This window comes from Pseudopodoces humilis, chromosome 3 (assembly GCF_049639895.1).
Source record: "Pseudopodoces humilis isolate 2021_Gansu_Grassland_sample_001 chromosome 3, ASM4963989v1, whole genome shotgun sequence".
Lineage (NCBI taxonomy): Eukaryota > Metazoa > Chordata > Aves > Passeriformes > Paridae > Pseudopodoces > Pseudopodoces humilis.
In genome coordinates this window covers 33,970,931-33,995,291 of record NC_142202.1, presented here as the reverse complement: position 1 = coordinate 33,995,291, position 24,361 = coordinate 33,970,931, and the positions used below count along the sequence as shown (strand labels likewise).

The following is a 24,361-nucleotide window of genomic DNA, read 5'->3' as shown; positions in this document are numbered from 1 at the left end:
AATTAACTGTGTTATCAGAATTAGATGGAAGTAGAACCTGCTTATTGCCTCAATTGTCACATTATTTTCAAGAAAACATTCAACATGTCTTCAGTATACACAGAAGCAGATGGTTTGCTGATAAAAAACCTAAACCCCCAACTACTCTCAGCAGGAGTCAACTTTCCCTTTTTGTGAAGATGCATCTCCAATCAATGCTGCAATTAGACACATTAACACAGTAACTTAGCAGAAGACCTACATGTTGCAGGACCACTGTTGTATCAGTTCCTGTCTTTAGCCTTTAGAAGCACAGCAACACTGCTGCTTAATTTAGCAACCATATACCTGAAATACAGCTCCATTATGTACATCTCACTAGATTTAGCTCACGTTTTAAATAGTGAAGCCAAGAATCAGCAAGCACTCTTGTATTATAGAAGAGCTTAGGTAAGCCTCCTACAGCAGCTTCCTATACTTTCCTTTAAATGAAAACACATTTTAGGATACTTGTTTTCACCAGGCTTTCTTAACTCTTGGTATACACAAGTTGAGTAAATGAAATACACACTTGCTAAGTATGCAAGATAATCTTTCATTTTACTTGCTAGAAGAACTAAAATTGCAGAAAAATGGAAAGAATTCAAAAGAATAAGCAGGCCTTCCTTCATACATAGAAATGTATTTCTGACAATGATTACTAAAGAGACTTTCCCCAAATTATTCCATCATAAACTTCATAGTTGCTGAAGGGACTGAGAAAAAAAAAAAAAAAAAGAAAACACAATTCCTATTTTAGGCACAAGAAGGAGGATTTAGGGAGCTAGAGGCTGCTCTGCCTCACCTCAATCCTTGGAAGGTAATACAGCAAGTTAGCCCAGTAAGCATTTTCAAACATCTGAAGGATAAGAAGGTCATCAAGCACAGTCAGCATGTATTTATGATGGGTAAGTTGCGCTTCTACAAAACACTGACTCGCTCAGCAGAGGAAGTGGGAATAATGGAAGTGATTTACCGTGACTGCAGTAAGGCTTTCGATACTGTCTCCAATAACAAATGCTCACAGACGAGCACACAAAGTACAGGCCTGATTAAATAGCTGGTGCACACAGGGCAACAAGCCACCATCAGCTGGGCAATACAAACCCAAAAGGCAGCACCACCCTGGACAACTCCATCTCTGCTTCCAACCTGAAGAACTGGCTAACCACTTCCAGCCATACCAGTCTAACAAAAATTACTGCCTACCCTTAAACATATAAGCAGCACCAGGAAAGGTTAGACTGGACATTAGGAAGCATTTCTTTACTAAGGGTGTGGTCAAACACTGGAACAGGCTTTCTAGAGAGGTGGTCAATGCGCCAAGCCTGTCTAAGAGGCATTTGGACAATGCTCTTTACAACACACTTGAACTTTTGGTCAGCCCTGAGCTGCTAAGGCAGTTGGACAAGATGATAACTGTAGGTCCCTTCCAATGGAAATATTCTATCCTAGTTTAGAAGAATTATGTACTGTACATTAGAGATGAAAGGTGCATTTTCCTTTGGTACCCACATTAGATGATAATTGGTTTTCCTTGAGCACCAGAAAGACAAAGCGTACTCAAGAGGAGATACTGAGGACTTATCTGGCACCTGTTCACTAGAAGGATGCTGCTTAATCAATCCATTTTCTCTCAAAGAGAGTTAAACACAAAATGAAAGCTTAAGAGGAGGACAGAACTTTAATCAGACCAGAAAGAATCAGAACTAGAACCAGATATTTTTAGACACCCACGCTACAGTTATGTTGATTTACTGATACCTGTTCTAAAGCGCTAAAAAAACTCCCAAACACAGTATTATATTTGAAAGGTTCACTTTTTAGTCTTTCTGCCACATGAAATAATGACTGCTTCTTTCCCCAGCTCATAGATCAAATGATACATCAAAAGAGGTTGAAGTAAATTGCCCAAACCCAATGAGAAATTAGTTTTAACAGCAATAATTAAAAACCAGGATGTCCTACCACCACTGTCTTGCTTCTATCCATAGAGAACAGTTTATCCTTTCAATGGCCAGCAAAGGGAAAGAGAAATACAAATGCATTTGAATAAGGTGTTTCCTATTTGATTGTGAAAAATGAGAAAAGATGCTTCTGACAAGTGATATTTGCTGTAGAGGAAGCTAACATTCTGATGGAAAATGTTAACTCACTTCCTTTGAACATTTGGCAAAAACGATAGTCCCTCCGTAGCTGAGAAGCGGGAAAGAACAAAATTTCTTGGTTTATTTCTTGAAACTCAGTATTTCTCCAAATAAAAGTAGCCCTGAAAATCTATTCCTTTCTACAACCCTTAGGACTCCTTAGAGAATAAAAACCCCAAAAGAGCTAGTTCAAAGAATTTAGAACAGTCTTGCCCTTGATCTTTTAGATGGATTTCCTCTCCATCCAGATGAAACTTTTTACCTTCTTGATTTTCAATGTTGCTATTTGCAATTCCTTTTGAGTTCACCAAGGCACTAGGCAGGTATCAAAGTGAATCTAAATCCTGTGAGAATGAAAAACACAAGTAGAAACACTTATTTATAAACAAAAATTAAATTAAAATCCCTTGTGATTTAAACTATATTTAAAAGACCATTAACATGCGGTTCCTGTATTTACTGTTTTGCCACTGAAATGAATTGTAAACATAAGCAACATGTTAATTAAAAATGTTTGTTTCTTCAAAGGCCCATCTTTCCTCCCTTCACTGGTTGCCCAAAATTGAAATAAAAGCTAATACTGAGTAGAACTGTGCTGACCTTTGTTAAAAGGTACTGATGAATAAAAGTGTTTCAGTTGCCACACAGATTCATGCAATTGGCACATGTCATCATGATGATTATAGCACAAATGAAAAATAAAATGGAAAATACTTGCCAAGTGGCTAAAAGATAAAGTCTGTATTGAGGAAATTACTTTTATGTTTGTTTGCTTTGGACAAAGTATTACATATTGCTTGTATTTTAGGTCAAGTTCAGTTTTAAAATCAGTGTTCTCTTTCATGTACTTCATACAACTTAATATAATTTTGACAACTTTTTCAGTTGCTTACTTTTTTCCATCTATCCTTACTATAGAAACATAACCTTAAATATAGCTGTTTGGAAAAAAAAAAAAATGTAGTAAGAAATGGGATCATTCCTGAGCTGGCGTGGATAAAATTTGAAGAGGGCATTAAAAACAAAACAAAACCACAAACACCACCAGGCCTCTTAAACTTTCATATTAACTCAGCCCCTCTATCCTGGACAGCTGGTGGGCTCTGTGAATGTTTACTGAACGTATAGTGTAGTATTTAATTTACTGATCTTGGACGTAACTTACAGAACAATCCAGACTAAAACATTGTTTCTTCTAACAAAGTTAAAAAGAAGTTTACATCGAATTGTTTTTCTATTCCATTTGATTGCCTTCATATAGCTCCTCTGCCAAAGACACTATTCTAAATCTCTTTAATAAACACGAAAAATTAAGTCTTTTAAATCTTTGAAAGTCAGCTTCCCCACTATATCACCAACACTGCTCTATTCAAAATGAATGGGCATTTCAGATTGGTTCCCAGTGTTGCTTCTATGCAATATTTTCATTAACTTTGATGATAAACCACAATAGTGGAATATAGCCTGCAGTTAGAAGCAGTTACAGCATTGTTGAGGATTTAATTCAAAATTAATTGTAGCAATAAGTGCTCCAAAAGGAATAACATAAAATTCACTAACACAAAGAGAATATCCCCAAATTTTTAGAATAAATAAAGCACATCTATCTGAAATACGGATCAACCAGTCATTTTGTTATGATGAAAAGCATCATACCAAACATACCAAAAGAAAGCAGACCACGAGTCCAAGCTTTCTTTTTCTCCTGAGATATAATACAGCAAGTGTTACAGGCACAAGAGAATTCATTATGTTCTACCAGGCACTAATTAATTACAATCGTGTGGGGTTTTTTTGTGCACAATATTCACAGAACAAGACATACACAAGAGAACCTGGATCCCAGCAAGGTAAGAATTTTAGAAAGGAAGGGTCAGCACTACATCTGGCAATAGCAGCTCAGTCTAAAAAAGGTTGCTATGTAAACAACCAAACAGGCTGTCTATTGTGAGATGTTGTGGAATCCACATCATTTTAAAGAAGAAATTTCGCAAGTCTCAGGTTTAAGGATAGGTAAAAAATAGGCACTAACTAGTATTAAAGGAATTTAGTTTTCTTTATTGTTGCTGAGGTTTTAGTATTTTCAGCCCCCCTGCTGTTTACTTAAGTACAAGCAGCTTTACAAGTCCTACAGCAAAAAAACCCAAAACTGATTCCACGAAAATGAAACAAGTATTTTTAAAAATCATTATGTTTACAGAGTTGGTGCTTCTACCATTAGAACAAAAAGAGGAAAACTGTAGAAACACTGAAATTTAAAGAATAACTAAACCTAATCCACATACTTCTTAAGAATAAATGTGTTGATCTTTCTGACAGCTGGTGTGAAGATACTATCATTTAAATATTATCTTGTGATGTATCTTTTTTCATACTGATAAATAATCTTCTACAAATTAATGAAAACCAATGTGAAAATTATCAGGGCCAAACAGAAAAAAAACATATACTAGAAATTTTTCTTGCTGTCCGTTAACATGCCCACAGAAGGAGAAAGGTTGATCTCATTTTATGAACATTTATATTTAATACCAAAATGAAGATTCAGTGACGGGGGAAACTGTTAAATGACACAGTATCTACATGACACTACGTAAAAACTACATACAACATAGCATTTTGAGTTCATTAGCTTGCAAGAAAAAGGACAATGTCTACTATGCTGTTACAGGAGCTAATAAACAAAGAGAACATATGTTCTTTAGAGAAGTGCAAATGTAACTTCTACAAAACAGTTTGCTTCTTCACCTAATATGGAAGCCAAGACACACCTAAAGAAGCCAGGAATGTTATCAGCAGAATGCCCTTGCCTCACCACAACCAAGAAAATTACTAGTTGCTGAAGATGTACTTGACCATCACAGAATTTGCCATAGAAAGACAGACAGCAGACAAAGGTGATAGGCAATTCATGTAGCTCTAATCATCTCACAAAGCCAGACCAATTCCAGCTAACAGAATTCTTCTCTGCATTGTGTTTTATGTGAAACACAATGGTTGGAATGCTGCTGTTTCTAAAGGAAGGGAAAGAAAGATATTCATATGTATACTTCCATTATCCAAGCTGACACCTCTGCAGAAAAAAGCACCCCCATGCTGTTGTGCCTTCTTATACCATGGACTCACTGGTAGTTTATAACTTCAAAAAGATAGACTAATGTACAACCCCTTTACTGGACAGCCTCACCATGAGAGAATCTCAATATCCTCCTGACTGCTCAGCTTGCCCTGTTTGGCTTTGAAAAAAATGCACTAGCGGTAAAAATATCTTTCTACATGCTTTCTGCTTCTGTCAGATACACAGATTAAGAGATCTGTTTTTTCAAATGTGTTAAGTCTGCTGTCCTTCAAGAAGTATTCAGATACAGGAGCGGTTTATCTAATTTCACTGAATTTATGAAAATGTCTGAGCATGAACACTTTGGTGGTTTGGTACTTTCTGACATTGAAGTGACATTTCTCAAGTGGCAGTGGCATTTAAAGGCACAATGATCTTCACATCTATAAACAGCAGGAATAGTGAGGTTTAAAGAGGAAGTTCCACATACTATTTTCAACTTCTAAGCTTCCTAGTCATACTGCTTATTCACAGTTTTAATAAACAATGATAAACATACTGCCAGGCATAATCTACTATTCCACATTTCGCATTACTTTAAAAATATGTTTCAGTCATGTAGCCAAATGCAAGAGGTTTGTCTGTCTTAGTAGAACATATGACAGTTCTGTCAAAAATTTCACATAAACAACCTATTTGTCAGCACTCAAAATACACAATGATGAGTCCCCAAGTGTCTGAAAAGTTTTGGGTTTCAAGCTTCACTAGAACAAATTTGACTGAATGTTACAAGAACAAAAAGCAGCCTCACCATTTGAAGTGTTCCATTTTTTTTTCTTTTCTGCAACAAAACACCAGAACATATCCTGGGTAATGGTAGAAAAGGCAGTAGACAAGACTGCTCTAGGAGAATGGAGAACTCTCATCATTTGAGCTCTTTTGTAAACAGTCTAGACAAATGTTGGTCAGGAATAACCTATGAGTAACTGGGCTTGCCTTGGGATACAAAAACATCCTTTCAAGTCTTCTGAAAAGTAGTAATTTGCCTTTTTTGATGTTTTCATTTTCCCTCTGATTGAAGCACTCCCGGATTTTTGTTATACTTCAAGACATGTGCACAAGTTTGATTACAAAGCATAATAACTACTAATCTAATTTATGCGTCTTTCATAGGATAGGTACTTTTTCTTTACAGGGGAAAAAAAAAAAAAAAGTTCTGCAAATCCACAGACTATATTTATGAGAATTAATCAGCTTAATGCACTTTTATCCAAATCTTTAATTTCCAAGGACCTGAGAAAGCTGTCGGATCCTACCATCTCATAAAAGGTTGCTAAAAAACATATAAAATATCTCATGATTTCAGGTAACCATTTTCAACATATATGAAAAAACAGAAATGACAGAACAGATCCCTTGAAATGGAGATGCAAGAAGAATGAGGCAATTATCTAAAAGTTGCCCAACTGAAGAAAGAAGAGTGTTCAAGACTTTCTGAGAATTAAATTTCATAGTGAGACTGAATTCCATATTTTTTTATTATTGATGTGGGACAAGCAAGTTTTATAGCTCTCATCAACACACAGAAAATTAGTATAATAAAAATATTCAGTAAGCTCCTAAATTATATCAAGGCCAGTAGCAAACATAAGTAGAATGGAAAGCTGTCCATGAAAGTTATGAAACAATTCTTGTCCATATTACATACTTGCGGTCCCTCTGTTACCAAGCTTGCAGGTTGAACCAGAAGGTTAATTAAGAACAGAGCTAATTGTTAGAGCCTCAGTAACTGACATAATTAGAAAATCAGAATATCCACCAGCTCTACTAAAAATCTTGCATCTATTTTCCTTATATTTCCAAAAGTTAGGATGATCTAGTTTCTACATTATTCAGTGTCAGATACAAATGAATGAGATCAAATCCCTTCTTTGCTCTGAACCTCCTCCATGAAGACAGCCACACTGTTAAATCATCTCTATTGCATTTCTTCACCACAAAGTACTGATATATTTCACAGGGACACAGCAAAGATTAATACAATAAGAGATTATGAAATAAATATTTTAGAAAAGGGAACCATACAAGGACTGTAAGGAGGTACAATACATTTAATCTGTTTTTGTTTTTTTTCTTTCTTCTTTTGGCGTTCAAATGCATGAGCAAGAACTTAATCATGTATGAACTGTAAGAGATCTATGTTAAGCAAATCACAACCCCCAAAAAATTAATCACTGGTGTAACTTGACTGAAGTTAATGAAGCTGCAACCACTTAAGCCCAGTGGTGAATTTAGCCTTGAGTGCTGTTTCAATTCTCCCCCTTCCAACAGGAAGTTATTATGGTAAATTCATTTCAGCTCTAATTGTGTAAACAGATATTGCCTATATGAGCTGTCTCTAACAATTCACACATACTTTTGACTAATAGCTGTTAGAGAGGTTTTCTGAAGCACACAGTTACCAGTTTCCTCTTTATGGAATTTGAATGCTTGCAATACCTGAGCCTGTAAACAAAGATCTAATATGTTTCAGATCAGCTTTTCAAAAAACTATTATCAAGGTCACTTTAAGCAGATTCCATTTACAAAAGATCTTCCCATTGCAAAATCTCAACTATCACAAACATTAACAAAAACTCAATACTGTAATGTGGTAAAAACTAATTTCACTTAAAACCCAAAGTGAGCTTGTTTCAATGATACCATGTCAGAAGAAGTTTAACAGCCCATAGAGAAACTGAATGACTATTAGTTCTCCTTGTGTTAATGATGTTATATTTCAGTATTAACATAGTAGACTTCAACAGTCTTCCAGGAGAAAAAGAGAAATCCAGGTAAGAAACTAAGCAGTTCCCAAAACAACACTGGATAGAGCAATTTTATAAGCCAACTCTTGCTAAGGAAGATCCTTCCTAGGATCAAATGTGTAAGCTCTGCATGGTGTATGTCACTTTATAAAATAAAGACATGAGTCAGTGAAAATGCCAAAATATTACTGAAAAACTGACAAACTTGTAATTTCAGGACAAGATGCACCCCAATTCGTTTATTTTGCCAAACTGAGTCAACTGTAAAACTGTAAAAGCAGAATGAACAACACCTGAACTATGATGCAGGTCCAGATGAAATGTTGGTCTGAAGTGATAAGATCATCATGCCCTAACTTAGAGGCTTAAAGCATATAAAATTCCAAGTTATAACCATTAAGAAAGAATCTCCAAAATGTACATTATGAATTTCCATATTATTTCAGTAACATATTCATCAAGTGAACCTAAAAATCACTTTTAGTGATTTTAATGATGTTATTAAATGATTAAATCAAATTGATTAAATTTTAGTGAAAATTTTAATTTTTTAAAAATTAAGTAATTTTAAAATTAAATTTAATTTAAAGAAATTTATTTAAAGAAATGAGTAAATAATTCTAGTAGGTGCACTGGTGATTTTAGCCAGTGCTAAACCCACTACATCTTCCTAACATACTCATTTTACCAAGATAAAATGAATACCTAAAATGATTAATTTTACGTTTTTTCTTTATAAAAAGTTATTCTGAATTAATCTGAATTTGCCCTGCAGTGTAATATTAATGTTCCAGACAAAAAACCCAAGAAAATGATTGGCATGTACAGAGAAAAGCAGTGCTAAAGCTCATGTTCTAAGGCCACACATTAGCAATTCACTTGGGACAGGTGGAGCAGCGTATTGGAAAACAGTGGAAAAAACTTTACACTCCTAAGCAATTCAGTTCCAAAAAGGCAAGCACACAACAGAATAAAATTTGTCTACAGGAATCTCTGGCACTAACAGCATTTCACCTCTACACTTTCCTTATCAGTTAGCCTGAGAGTTTTGAGGACATCACAGTTATATTTTAAGTAGATTAATAAGGAAAAAACTAGTAAAAAAATCGTTGGTCCAACGAGGCTCTCAAGCAAGGCAACATTTCAAAAGCCTCCCTGATAAAGACCTATGATGAGACAGACATACAAACACATGCTGTGTGAATTTAAGTTGGTAGAACATGGTCACCAGAATTCAGTGAAGAGAAATTCTGAGGGAAATAAACAGAAAAAGCATCTATTTGAATGTTTTTGCTCCTGCCCACAAAGGTTTAATAGCGCTTTTTTTTTTCAGGCACACAAAAAATATTTGCAGTAAATTTAGTGCTGATGAAAGATGCCAGATTGATAGCCCTAGGGACTGAGATTCTCTGTACACACAGATAAAGCACAGAGTGAGACAGTCTGTAACCTTGCCAAGATGCCTTATAATACACAGATTATGCAACCATCTTCACACTACAAAACCTTTCACCTCTCCACTGAAAATGTCAAAAATACTGCTCAGTGTTCATTAGAAGGAAAATAAAACATGGACAATGCTGTTAGCATCAACAGGGACAGAATTAAAGGCATCAGATCATTTAAAAAATATTTATTTTTGTTCTGAATGGTTCTTTTGTCAGCTGTGAACTTTGCTGCGGTGTTCGTAAGGCTGCAAAGTCCATCTTCACCTGGTATGAAAAGGTTTTCCTATTAAACAGCATGGTACTACATAAGAAAAAGAGCAAAGGAGTGGTTTAATTTTTTTATTCAAATAAGCTTATTCTAACATACATGACTACACACCTAGTGCTCAGAAACTCTCAAAGGTGAACTGACTTGATAGTTTCACTTAATTGGTACCTAGGTAGTCACTCTCCAGCGATCTGCACAATTGATCTAATTGACTTTCAATGGACAGTAACTCCGTATTAATCAGGTTTTCAGTGTTGGGCTGGAATCTACATTGTCACATGGAGCAGGCGAGCATCCAAGGAACCCTGGATTCTAATTTCCCTTGCTACTAATAGCTTGGCCAAACAGCAAAACTCCCCCCACTTCCCCAGCCACTGTCCTCCATCCAAATGTCAAGCCATTTTTAATTGTCAACAGAGGACATGTAGGAAAGAAGTAAGTTAAGGTTTATGTTAAGTAAGTTAATGGCTCTAAATACAAAACTGCTAACCTCCTTATAAAGGCAGACTTCCACTTCAAAGGAAGATATCCAACACAGCCTAAAGGCTGCAAACTCACTGAATCTCAAACCAGACCGTGTCAAAGGATTAAATGCTACTTCAGTTCTTGGGAGATTTCCCTCCTGCATATATGGGCTTGGAGTAGGGGACAGCAATGGCTAGAAAATATGCTAAAAGAATGAGGCTACTCTCTGATAGATTTTAAAAAAATAATTCTTCCTAGAGACTCTTTTCCTGAGTGTGCAATGCTTAGATAACTTTTGAAGAAATCTCTTACCACTCCTACTATTTTCCTTGGTCACCAACCAAAGCATTACAACAAAATTATTCAAGCATGCTTAATAAAATAAATGAAGACAATAATTCTGTAGCATCCTGCATCTCAGCAAAGGAGAGGCATTTATGCCAACTCAAGCATGGAGCAGGTTATTTTACTTTCACAAAAACTGAAGCAAATAGGCTTAAGTGATTCTTTCAGCTCTTCTGTAAAAGCATCTTCCATTTCTGTTGAAAGCTTTTTCTAAAATTCACATTAGAGGTGGTATTTGGTAACATGTAAACCTTTCAAACCTAATCTGTATTCTGAGTCTTTAAAGGAGACTCTAATGATAAATACCCTCTAGAAGGACAAGGGAAAAATACCGTCCTGCAAATTTTCATTCACATACTCATCGGGTTCTTTTCATGCAAGATAGAAATTTTGCCAAATTTGTACTTAAAATGATGTATGGGCATAAGAGTCTGAAAAACTGAGATCAAGACTCAGGTACTTCTACAATTTTCACCCTTACTTAGAAATGATTGCGAGTATTTACTATGGCTTAGTGGTTAACACATACCAAAAGAATACCAAAAGACTAACTTGAAAAATAAGCTTTAAATTGAGCCAAATAAAGGTAAATGCAAAAGGTAGAATCATTGGGGGAAAAAAAAATAAAAAAAAATAAAAGATCAAATCTCTTTACTATCTTTTTGACCCATACTATTAATCAGCTCTTTCGGTTCAAGCATAGGCTGGAATCCAAACAAACAGGTAACCCTTTTGATTCCCTCTGATTTATTTCAGGAAACAATAATTAGGAGGAAACAATTTCAGAGCACTCAACAATGCACATAAATTACAAAGACATAAGGTTGTATGAGGTAAGACTGTAAATTCAAATATTTGCATGTGGTGATAGCTGGATTAAACTAGAAAACATAAGCCACAATCAGCCATTCATGTAAAAATAACTGTTCAAATGTCCCTGTGATACACTTCTAAACAATTTTCTACATTTTAATTTCTAAATTAAAAAAGTATAAAACTTACCATTTTCTTATGGTTTCAACAGTTTGTCAAAGATAATGACCAGGTCATAAAGAGGTAGTCCGTTATGCATGAAAGATTCAGCATATATCTGGCAGTTCTAGCAGGGGGGAAAAAACCAAACCATGAGTTTAGCCCACAGACCTGTGATTCAATCCAGGTAAGCACAAAGCCAAAATAAATAAGATCATGAACAAAAGTGTATAATTTCTAGTGTATGAAGACTTGTCAGGGCATTTTGTCATTTGGATTTTATTAGCAAACACTCCTTTGAATAATCCCAGTTGCTCTGAACAGCCCACTCAAAAGTGACCCTAGCATTCCTGAGTCTTCCAACTGATAACAAAAATTTCCAAAATTCATTCATTAAGTTTAAAACTATACCTAACCTTTCTGTAGCCACAGCTGTCAATAAACTTCGATAAGGAATGCTGAATTAGGACGTTACTGAACACTTGTGCTAAGAAAACCAAGTTCCGCTTGATATTCTACAAGTCCTGCAAATTACTGAATTATCAGACTAATTAGTAAGAGAGGGAAAATGCTATTAAAAACATAAAGTCCAGTTTAAAAATGGATTGAGGTCTATCCCATCATCCAGCTGAACAATCTGTCCATTTCCCTTAAGGCACAGGGAAAACTATTAAAGCACTCAGTGTAAAAAGCCAAGTATTTAAAAATAAATTGCAGATATGAAGGACTGCTGCATTTGCTAAGGCATTTTTCTAAATTCAGCCCATCCATTCTTCGTGTCACATGTAGGTTTCCCAAAAACAGAACAACAAAGCCACGATTTTCTATCCCAATTTCTGTTTTCGAGCGATACAACAAACAAAATTACTTTGTTTAGTAAGTAGGGAAGTGTTAATTTCTCACTTCACAAGCAGAAGAAAAAGATACAAGAAATTAAGCAATTTACAGAAAATCATACAGAAAGTCTACTTCTGAACCATTAATTTGAAGACCAGTTGTACCCTGTGATTGCCAGATCCCTCTTGCCTCCTACACAAACGAGACAGGGAGCAGGGAAACGCGTTTGGGAGGATTCTCTCTTCCTTCCCCCATCACACTGCGGCCACTCACCCGCCACTGAAAGGCTTTCGCACAGCATCCCTGAAAGATGAACTCCACTTCGGCAGAACTTGAAAACGATGGTCTTAAAGTTATTTCTAGTTCCGGCACTGGGGACGTTGCCGAAAGGACAACGTCACCGCTACGGAAAATCACAGGTTTAGCCTAAACCGTAGTTGCAACGAGGTATAGAGCAGACAGAAGCTGGCAAGGACCGACGCCGTAGATCGGCCGGAGCAGAATCCTGCACCTGCTGAGGGCGGCAGGGCGATACAAACAACCCAGTCCCGAAGTGACTTATTTAGCTGCAGACGCGGAGATCAAAGACACCCGCGAAACACCCGGGCAAACCTCAAACTAAATACGTAGCTCCTGGGACCTCACCGACACACGGAGCACACATCGCTCCACGGGCGCCCGGCAGAGCGCTGCCCGCCGGCCCGAGCCGCCCCTCCCGAGCCGCCCGTCGCCTCAGCCATGTCTGTGCTCCGCGCCGGGGGCACCGCGCCGGGGGCAGGAGCCGCGGCAGGGGCACCTGTCCACCCCGGCCGAGGCGGGCAGCGCGCCCAGCCCGCCCAGCACCGGCTCCTTCCCGCCGCCCGCCCGGCGGCCCTAACCCGCCCCTGGAGCGCCCGGTGGCGGCCGACACAAGCAGAAGGCGGCGGCGGTGCGCGGCACCGGGGGAAGCATCTCGCCCTCCCCTCCTCCTCCCCCTGCGGGTAAGCCGCTGTCAGCTCACCTCAGCTCCGCGGCGGCTCGGGCGGCCGGGACCCGCCAGCCGGCATGGCGTGGAGGCGCGGGGGCTGGTGCTGCCGCAAGCTGCCGGCGGTGCGGGGCGGGCACCATAGAGAGGGCGGGCGGCGGGAGGAGAGCCCTCCGACGGCGGAGCGGAAGCGGGCTGGAGAGGCCGGGCAGAGGAGGAAGTGACGCCCCGGTTGCCGCGGCGATCACGCACCCGGAGCCGGCAGCGCGGCGATGCTGGCGGGCCGGGCCCCGCTGGGCGCCGGGGGCGGCGGCCGCCTGCTGGCAGCGGGGCTGCGCCCGCTGCTCTGCGGGCTGTCGCCGTGCTGGATGACGGCGGGGCGGCAGTACCCGGCCCTGCGGGTAGCGGAGCCGGGGAAGGAGAAGCGGCTGGTGCGTAAGGAGCAGCGGAGCAGCCTCGTGGTCCGTCGCTTCATCGCCTGCCCGCAGCTGGCGCGCACCGTGCGGCGCTGCCTGAAGCGCGGAGCCGGCCCCGGCCCGCAGCCCCTCCTGCTCGAGTTCGCGCCTGGTGAGCTGCCCCGAGGCTCCGGCGCGCCCCGATGACCTTGGGGCGTCAGTGCGAGCTGCCGCCTTCGCCACCGGCCGTGCTGGCAGCCCGGCCCCGCCAAGCGCTGCTTGTGGTGCTGCTGCGGAAAGGGGCTGGAGCTCGGCCTCTCCCGGGATTTCGGGCGGGGGCGGCAGCTGCATTGTGCTCCGGCGCTGCCCCGGCTGGGAGCTGTCCCGGACCCGCGGCCCGGCACCTTCCCCGGACACGTGGGTGTGGGCCCCGGAGTGTGCCTGAGGGGGTCCATTTCTGCTGAGCTTGGGGAGAGAGTGAGGGTGCAGTCTGCAGGCTTGAGTCACTCGTGTTAAAACTTTCTGTAGAGTGACTAGAGATGTCATTTTCTGTTAGGTAGTACTTTGATTTTGTGGGTGAACTTTATCAGTAACAGCACATCCAGGATTACGGGCTATGGCAAAACCTCTGCAGTTACCTAATGATTGAGGTTTGGGTTTTTTTGTTTACATTTCTGCAGAATGTATTTTAAGGATAATATGGGTAAGGTTTCACAGTATATTACAGTTGGCAGAAGAAAAAAAATTATAGAAATATTTGAAACGTTATTTCCAGTGCTGGTCAGTATCTAATTTTAATGCTGTTATTAGTGTAATACAGTGAGAAATCTCGGGCAGGCTGCCTGTAAATCATTTCTCTAACTCTTGTTTTGAAGTGTGTTTAACAAGCACAAGCTATCTCATGTTGAAGGTGATATGTCCTAAGTGTTGTGTTGGGGAAGTCACTAAAGGAAATCACTTGGAAACAAGGAGGCACTTTAAAATTTATTTATTTAAATTTTATTTATTTTTTATTTTCCTATTTCAGGTCCTGGAATTTTGACTCGATCTCTGCTTGATGCGGGTTTTAGAGTGGTAGCTCTGGAAAGTAACTCAGATTTTTTTACAGATTTACAGGTATGCTTTTGATTCAGTTTCACATTTATAAAAATAAAAGGGAAAATGAGAAATTAGCTTAAATTGTTATGTAATTGTTGGATCAAAAAGGTATTAGGCAGTGATTGTAACATCTGACATGATGTCTAATAACAGTATGTAGTTTGGTACTGTACATCACAAATGCAGAATGTTTTTTAATTTTGCCATCTTGTGTATGTGGGAATTCAAGTTCATACACAGTCTTTCTATGCATAAATTTGAAACTAATCGGAGTCATTGTAGATGTTTATGTTTAAGCAAGAGTTCTGTAGGAAGTTGTAAGAAATCTGTAAAAATATTCTTAGTTATTCTGATTATCTCACAGTTTTATTTAATCTATTGTCCTACAATTGATACTTACATATGTTGTCCTCTCCTGCTTCTCTGGGCTTTGCATGGATTCAAAGGGGGTCAGACACAGAGCTGCACAAGTTGCTCCAGAAGGTTTGCATTATAGTGCTGGTTTGAAACCAGTGACTCTCACCTGACTTAAAATGTGTATGAAAGGTATCCTCTCCACAGATATGAAGAATTCTAGTTTTAAATTGTTAAAATAAGTGGTTTGTTTAGTTGAGTATAGTTGTTTGTTTTCTTAGAAACATTGCAGAACATCTTACTAGTTTAAGAATGTGGTTTAAAGCTCAAGTTGAACAGCACAAAAAAATGTCAAAATGCCCTGCACAGTGAAGGGGGCAATTATTTTTATCAGCTGAAAGAAAGAAGCTATTATTTTTATTAGCTGTAAGAAGCAGCTCTGGGGTTTGACTCTTGTTGATCAGGTAACAATTTTAGGTAATGCATGAACACTTTTTTTTTTTTTTTGGGTTGGATGTTTTGCAAAACTAGTTACCATATCCAGATTTCTTCAACTAAAGTTATTTTTATTCAGTCCCTAGAGAGTAGCCTGGATGGGCAGCTAAAGGTGATTCATGGTGACTTCTTCAGACTGGATCCTTTGGCAAAGGGAGCTTTGAAACCACCTGCTTTGTCTTCTGACAAACTTTTTGAAACCATGGGCGTAGCAGCAGTTCCTTGGAGGGCAGGTATATGTTTATGATCCCACATGTTACAAACACATGTTTGAGGCGTGCATAGGCAGTTTGGCAAAATCTTTGGGATTTGCTTGAGGTATATGTTCTGTTTAATACACATGCTGGATTAATGGATACTGTTTTATACATTTCAGCTTTTCTTAAGAGTCATGATAGCTTCAGAACGCCCCCTCTCCCTTCCCCCCATGACAATATCAGATAATTAGGTATTTTCTTGACATTTAAAGTTTTAGTCTAATGCAAACTAGGCTTAGCTTTGACTAAAGCTTGTATGATATTCATTCTTGAACAACATGAACTCACAGACTATCTTCTCTTAATTGTTTGTAGTTTAGACATTAGAATTAATGAGAATGTCTAATACATACCGCAAAATTTTAAAGATAACTTTGCTATTGTGTGAAACAGATGTTCCTTTGAAAGTTTTCGGAATTGTTCCACAACCATTGGAAAGAAACAGACTTTGGAGACTTCTTTTTGCCATGTATGAATGCAGCTCCATATACAAATACGGAAGAGTAGAACTCAACCTCTTTATAAGTGAAAAAGAGTACACGGTACGTGCAAGGCATTTTACAGGTAATGAAGGTGTAGTGCTTCAGAGAACAAAAACCCATTTATATTGTATACTTAAGGTTTTTGCTAGCAAAATTTTTTCTACCCCAATTTTTAAGTACTGTCACTTTCCTACTTGTTTGCTTCATGCAGTGATAGCACTGTTAAGAAACATTCTGTTGTCATATAACCACAGATATTACAAATGTGAAATCTGGTCCTTGAGAAGTATATGCAACAGCAGACTAGCTATTTTCCATTGTAAATTGTGAGGTGATTAAATTCTGTGCCATGCTTTTGCAACAAGTTTGTTTACTAGTTACAGGTAATAGTTAAGGAAGACTGAATTCAAAACACGAAAACACAAGTGAAGAGGATTCTGAGTCACTAAATACCAATACAGTGAGATGCACTTGTCCTCTTGAGTTGTTTTGTATGCAGTACTGAAAAGAATAGAGGCAAAATATAATGATTTACAGTCCTTTTCATTAATGCCCTGTTAACTAAAGTGCAGGACCTTTTCCCGATTACATATTCCTAATTTATGCTGTTCCAGAGTTCTAGAACTGTACTTACACTACAAGGATGCCTTTTTTCCCTCGTCCCCCCACCCCGAAACTGGGAGGTTTGTACAGAGTCATAAACCTTTAATTACTTGAAGTAGACAAGGACTTCCAGGTCTGCTAACACAACCAGTGTTGTGTCTAACCCCACTGAAAAAAATTAAACGCTTTAAGTATATTCTTCTGTGAAATGACAAGTTGGACACCACTGAAATATCCACTTTTATATTATGTTTTAATGGTTAGATTTTTTTACTAAATAAAGGGCAGCCTATTCATTTTAGGCACTCTCTGTTTCATGTTTGTATTTTTTTATTTTATTTTCTGGTTATAATGTGAACTCTGTTATGTAAGAGTTGTGTAGTAAAAGCTATTGGAACCTTTTTTAAGTAGGCATTGTTGACTCCTTTTTGTTGGTTGTTTTTGCTTTTTATCGTATGACAAGGCTGTGTATATCTATTACATGAAGTTAAATCTCCCTACTATGATTTACTTCTTTCCTTGTCTTTTGTGAGAATAATCACAAGCTTTTATTTTTTTCTTGCCCTAAGAGTTGTTTGATTTGTTTGAACCTGACATTGATCAGGATGATGGCTGTGCAAGTTGCTTAATGTTCAGTGAGGTCACCTGATGTTTTACTTACTATGCTTTGTATGCCTTCTTGGTAATATTATCTTATCAGTGCAAGCTGATAACTCTACTGAAGTTACCATTTTTGTATGAAATCTGATCCTTATTTCTCTTCTGTGTGAAACTTCTCTGCCTTAAAAGGGACCACAGAGTATATATGCTGGAGATTCACACATAGTTCAGTTATCCAAATAACTGCTGTGAAGAAATACTTGCAATATTACAATGTCTTTTATACATTACTTAGATAAAGACAGTCTTGGTTTCTGCAACAAAAATGTTTGCTCTTTGCCATTTTTTTAGATATTAACAGCAAAGCCTGGAAAGTCAAAGATTTATCAAGCACTCACTGTACTTGCACAACTAGGGTATGAAATTGAACTACTGCATAAGGTAAGAATTTTGTACCAGCCGACATGGCCTAATGCTATGGATGTGCATTTAGAAAAGGGTTTATAGTGGTTTACTGTGGCAAACTATTTGGAAGCTAATTTGATGTTTAAATCAGTTGGAGAACAGTTGAAAACTTTTTAAAAAAGCTAAAATAGTCATGTTTTGTGTACAATTTTTTCAATTAAGCAACATTGTTATTCACTATGATGTCAGTGTTTTCACTGCAAGCCATTTTACTCAAACACATTTATTTTCAGAAACTGGTAGATAAAAAAGAGAGGTTTACAAAACAGATAAACCTTTTCCATTTTGCTAATGGTTGTGTGAAACTAGAAGTCTTCTTTTCCAATCTGTCATACTCTGCTCTTTGTTATATCCTCTGAATTTTGCCATCATATATGCTTTTGACTTCCTAAGCTGTGTTCAGTTGAAATTTTTTTGAGTCTTGGTGCTTTAATGTTCCAAGCATACCTGCTTCTCCTACTAGTCAGTACCTTCTTACCGTGTGAAACATGCCATGGTTTAGTTTTAGAAGTTTTTTTAATGTTGTCCCCCCAGTTCCCCATGAGCACTTGGCCATCAACTTTCAGTTAGTTTATGCTTTTCAGATTTATCATCGTGCTCCCTTTTTCTAGGAACCTGCCTTCATAATTTAAATGTTTTGCTAACCTAAAATTAGGCTTCACTGTCCACTGTTTTCCAAATACTTTATACTACAAAGTAGACATTAAGGTAAATATTAAGAAGTTGAAGAATAGTACTTTTTGAAGGTGGTCACTTGAATAACAGGGATAAAGTAGAAGTGGGGGCATTTGATGTCTCTTTTGCCTCAGTCATTAATAATACTGATAATTTAATAATACAGCCTCAGGCTGCCTGGCCCCCTTAACAAAAAGACCATGAGTGTGAGAACAGTGACTTTCCATTTATGGAGGTTGAAACTGTAAGGGCCCAGCTGTATCAGCTGAATGTTCTCAGGTCCATGGGGCCTGATGGAATTCATCTCAGAATTTTGGGGAGCTAGTGAAGTTATGGCAGGACCTCTCTTGATCAGGTACCAAAGGTCTTGGGAGTCTGGGGAGGTGCCTGCTGACTGAAGCAGGCCAATGTTATTCCACATCCTCCTACAAAAAATAGTGTGAGGGAAGACCCAATGAACTACAGACTTATTAATCTGTCTTCTAACCTCAGTACCTGCAACCATTATGGAGTACCAGATTCTACTGGGTACTATTGAAAGGCATTTGAAGAACAATGCACTCATCAGACACAGTAACGTGGGTTCACAAAGGAAAGTCTGATTTAATTAATTAGACACCCTACTCTGATGAGGTCACCTGCCCAGTGGATGAAGGGAAGATGGTGGATGCAATTTTTCTGGATTCTGTGCCCCTCACAGCATCTTTCTGGAAAAGCTGTCCAGCTGTGAGATGAGTGGGTTCAGGGTGCGCTGGGTGAAGAACTGGCTGAAGGGCAGAGCTCAGAGGACTGTACTGATTTGGGCTACACCTGGCTGGCCACTGGTCACCTGGGGCAGCTCAGTCTGAGTCAGCAGGGCGTGTCCTGGCAGCCAGGAAGGCAAACTGCACCCTGGGGTGCCTCAAAGAGCGTCATCAGCCTGTCGAGAAAGGTGGTTATCCCACTGAATTCAGCATTGGTGCAGCCTCACCTTGCGTACTTGGGCAGTGCTGGGCTCCACAATTTAAGAAGGATGTGAAGGTCCTTGTTTGCATCCAGAGGACAGCACCAAAACCAGTGAAAGGACCAGAAGGGAATGTCCCATGAGGAGCAGCTGAGGGCTTTGGGCTTGTGTTTGGAGCAAAGGAGGCTGAGGGGTGACCTCACTGCTCTCCCCAGCTTTCTGAGGAGGGGAAGGGGAGAGGGAGGTCCTGAGCTCTTCTCCCTGGTATCCACCGATGGGAGGTATGGAAGTGGTTCAAAGATGTGCCAGGGGAGGTTTAGACTGTGCATTAAACACTTCTTTACAGAGAGGGTGGTCAAACAGTGTAACAGGCTTCCCAGAAAGATCATCAATGCCCCAAGCCTGTCAGCATTAAAGAGAACATTTGGACATGCTTTAACTTGGCTAGCCTTGAATTGCTCAGGCAGTTGGACTAGATGATCACTGTAGGTACCTTCCAACTGAAATAGTCTATTCTATTCTAACAAAACACTTTATAATACATTTGCTTCCTGCCATAGGAACCTTGGTCTTCATTTGCAACTAATTTGAAAAATGGGGCACTGGCAATACCAAAATCTGTGGTAAGATTGTTGTATACACTTTTCTTCTGAAGATGAAGCTAAACTACTTTTAATTAAAGGTTAAAGTAACTTTATAGCAGCATTTACAGGTGTACTTTTTAAGAACTGTTCTAATTAAAATGTAAGGCAGCATAGAGATCCATCAAAAGTGGAGTGAAGAATTGTTATTATCTTAGAAACTTAAATATCTTTATTAGTTATCTTAAAGAACTAATATCTTTATTGTCCGTGAAGGAAAAAAACAGTGAATAAACAGCATAAAGGAATATGAATAGGTAAAGTATTTTCCAGAGAAAGTTACTGATAGTCACATCTACCTGCTCGAACAAAACAAGTGTTACCACAGTTAATAACACAATCAGCATGCTGCTGGTTTTGATTAAAATAGTTATTCACATGTCTATTATAGATTTCATGTGCAAGTTAATTGTGGAAAAGCATGGGTCTCCAAACTTAAATCTGAGAAGTACAAAAATACCTGTAAAGTTATAGTTTAAGTGTAGAGTTACTTACTTCTCTCCTTTGGAGAAGTAATGATGTTCCTTTGTATAATAAAGGAATGTTCCTATTTAATTCTGATAATATAAAAACATGTTTACTTAATATTTTTAAGTTTCATACTCCCCAGAAAACTGCTATGGTGCTGTATTGAGTGTAGTTTGCAATATTTCTGTAATATGTAAGTGACTGGGTGTGCCTTATATGCTTAGTTGTGTTGCTGAAAAGCCATGTAGAGAGGGTCATCAGGTGGGCCATACAAGATGTACTAAGACAGCTTTAGAAGTACAAATGTCAGCTCTAATATATCCATTTTTGCCAATACAGAAGTACATTTATTTCAGTTGAAGAGTCCACTTTTTCCCAGTTTAACAAAATCCTCATGCTGCAATAGTATCTTTGTGTTACGTTCGTATAATTCCATCTTTATGTATAAAAGGTAGGTCTGATACCTTGCATAGGAAAGGAATACAGTAGGCCATATAATACCTTGAAAACTCACATCAAGCTTGTATTGTCTACTTAAACTAAGAAAGTCCAGTTTTAAAGTATAGAAATAAACTCCAAGTGATAGTATATTTCTCTCATTTTCTATTTCCTTTTCCGTTTGAGGCACAGGGAGGTGAAGCCTCATCTTCCAATGGGATTATCTTGTTAAGACTTTTTTCACAAGAAATGTTACTGGTGGCAAAGATGAAACTCTTAGCATAAGATAGATACTGTCTTAAAAAGTGATTTTTTCAGTGACTTACTTTATTTTTCTTGCAGCAGGTGCCAAATGACCATTTATGTTTGGTACGACTGACTCCTCAGCAAAATCTATTTACAGGAGGCTTGAAGCCCTCAAATGCATCTACCTTTATTTTCATGGTGAAACAGTCTTTTGCTAAGCCTAAGTCTAGACTTACTGATAGATTAAAGTAAGTAAGAATTGCAGTTTTTATACTTCACATAAGTATATGAAAATATAAAAATATGTTCCCAAAGCAGTATTTATTTGCAAATGAAATACAGCCATTTAAAAATTTAATTAATTTTTCATTTATCATCAACATGTAGAATAGAAGATTTAATTTGTGCAATCTATTATACAGTATTTCGGGGACTGTTCCTGTCAGGAAGGTTGGCAAGTATTTAGAATTTGTATATGCAGTAATTCCTGTACCTCCCATGGAGCTTATATCATGTATCTGCAAGAAGTTTTCACTTATTTTATAGATACAATAATAAAGCCACCAAGACTTTTGCAGTTACAGAAAATAAAAGCTGAAAGACATTCAGCTTGTAACAGACATCAAAGTCACACTAATAAAAACAGCTGAAGGTTCTAGGAGGTGGAATGGGGATGTCCTCAAATGGCTGTTATCTAATTAAAAAATTAGGCTTTGTACTTTACCAATTATGCAAACTATTCATTTTTCTTTATGATCAGTAGATTTCTGTTTCCCAGAAATGGAAGGTGTTCACAGTCTGGAAAGCATTGACTTCTTGCTGATGAAAATAATGAATATATTCCTCATTTCCTTATAGTAGGTTATGAAAGTTAATTTCCAGAAAGGGAGAAAAAATAAGTTATTAAATTCCTGTTCTCTCTTAGCAAAGGCAAGTTAAAGAGCCTTAATGGATTTCTTTCTTAAAGCTCAGTTGTATAACTCATCTTCACTTGATCCTTCAGCCAGGAATTTGAAGGCTTCTAATATGCATCTTCTGTGTATTTATACACTCCTTTCCTGTCTGGGAAATAGTTAATGTATGTGCACATTTATAAAAGTATAGCTTTCATAGCAAAAGATGTAGATGGGGTGAGGGTGGATACATCTGTTTATGTATAGAAGAAAAGACCTGGGAGGTGTAAGTCACTAGTTCATGATATACTGAGTCACCCTTGGCTTTAATTTCTCCAGCATCGAAACACCCTTTTTAGGCTGTAATGTCTATTACTGACTTATGCATTTAGGGTGGATGAGGAAGAGAGAGTGTCTATCCTGTAATGAGGAGGTTTATGTGGTTTGGTAATCTCTATGTGTTCTGGGGGCTTTATTTGCTATTTTTAATAGCAGAGGTTTCTTCCTGTTTGGAGTATGGAATGAAAGTAACTTGTGTTGCAAGAAGAGGTTGCAACACAACCTCTAGAGGTTCTAGAAGCTGTGAAAGAGTGAAATGGACCTTCAGATAATGTTTCTTGCTTTTTAGTTTTTCACAGAAAGAAATGCTCCATTATGATTTTGTTTGTTTGTTTGTTTCAGTTCATGGAGCTTGGACAATAGTGACACATTACTGAAAGCACTAGAAATTCCCAAAAATGCTGCAATGTGTAACTTGTATCCAGAAGACTATAAGCGTCTTTTTGAGGCTTTGCAAAACTCTGATATGTTTGCTGAAACCTTGTTCCATGATGAAGTCTTGGCAAGTACAAGGACCATGAACTTATAAACCTAAAGCTTTTGGAAGATCACCTTTGCTTCTGGAAGATTACTTTGATAAAAAGTGATTTAAATAAAATCGGAGATACTGTTAGCTAGATGATTTCCTGTCCAAACAGGAAAAATTTAGCAAGTAACAAGAGCCCTTCTACATAGGATGAAAGTAATGATTCATTTATCTTTCACAATCCTGTCTGGAATTGACAAGCTTTGCACACAATCCTGTGTGATAAGGACAAGCTTTGCAACTTTTGCAGGAGCTTACTAGCCTGTGCTACTGTTGGATGTACCACTTAAATGCAACTTTTTGTTACACTGTTGCTGCATATTTACAACATTTGAAAAAAATTACCAGACCAAATTATCTGTGTGGTTTTTATTTTAGTGCTTAATGATTTGAATGCACTTTTGACAGATTCACAAAATACAAAGGTCTTTGCAACCACTGAGTCTGCTACATTGTCTGCTTTTCTGAATTTGCAGCCTAAAGTCAACATAATGCTAATAAATTAATAGTGAGTGGTATGTTAATAGAAGATACGGTAATGACAGGGTGATAAAACATTAACTGAGAGTTGCTTAAAATAAAGATTGTGTATGTCCCTGAGGAAAAGTTGTAACAGTTATTTCTTTTGAAAATAACAGGGACAACCTGTACTAGTTTATAATATAATACACAAACACGTGTCTAGGGATTATTTTGGGTCTGAAAGTTACCAGAATATTCAGTGATGTATAAATGATTTTAAAAAATAAAATCATCTTACTTGAAACCTTTGCCAATATCTTTAATTTCTTTAGTCTTTAATTTCTTTAATGTAATACATGTGGCAAAAAATTACTCAAAACCATATGCTATTAAAATTCTTTTTTTAGCTATAGTACTCCATAAGGCAACCTGTTTCTAATTTCTTTCTGTCTTACCATGTAACTCTTCTGTTGTTGTTCAACAATGCTGAGAGGTTGTACTGTTCCTGTGTTCTATATTGCACCCTCTGGGAAGAGCTGTTGCAAAAAATACACTTCTTTAGCAAAGCACTAGTTTATAAAATGCCATTTTGGTGAAAGCTGAGCTATTTTCAGGCTGTGGGTAACAGTACTGCCTCAAACAATGCAAACAG

At 38.2% G+C, this 24,361-nt stretch overlaps 2 protein-coding genes across 6 annotated transcripts in view; one reads left to right on the top strand and one right to left on the bottom strand.

The window, feature by feature from the left end:
* The window catches only part of CNST (consortin, connexin sorting protein), a 49,507-nt gene extending 36,026 nt beyond the window's left edge, over positions 1-13,481 (bottom strand). For 2 of the 4 annotated variants that reach the window (XM_014255970.2, XM_014255973.2), the window contains exons 1-4: positions 13,366-13,481; positions 12,639-12,768; positions 11,559-11,655; positions 2,428-2,509 (exon numbers count right to left, since the gene is read on the bottom strand). The gene's annotated coding sequence lies outside the window, so the exon portion shown is untranslated. The remainder of the gene's footprint in view (positions 1-2,427; positions 2,510-11,558; positions 11,656-12,638; positions 12,769-13,365) is intronic. The other 2 variants (XM_014255972.2, XM_014255971.2) reach the window with 2 other exon arrangements.
* A 114-nt stretch (positions 13,482-13,595) lies between these two features.
* TFB2M (transcription factor B2, mitochondrial) lies at positions 13,596-24,013 on the top strand. 2 transcript variants are annotated; one of them, XM_088053702.1, is made up of 8 exons: positions 13,596-13,896; positions 14,752-14,840; positions 15,751-15,904; positions 16,322-16,470; positions 17,965-18,054; positions 20,257-20,319; positions 21,589-21,737; positions 23,064-24,013. In XM_088053702.1, the coding sequence occupies exons 1-8, from the start codon at positions 13,602-13,604 to the stop codon at positions 23,248-23,250; spliced, it is 1,176 nt and encodes a 391-aa protein (XP_087909828.1). In that variant the 5' UTR covers positions 13,596-13,601; the 3' UTR covers positions 23,251-24,013. The 2 variants fall into 2 exon arrangements, with proteins under 2 accessions (XP_087909828.1, XP_005526932.2); XM_005526875.3 differs by having other exon boundaries at positions 21,586-21,737.
* The last annotated feature ends 348 nt before the right edge of the window (positions 24,014-24,361 follow it).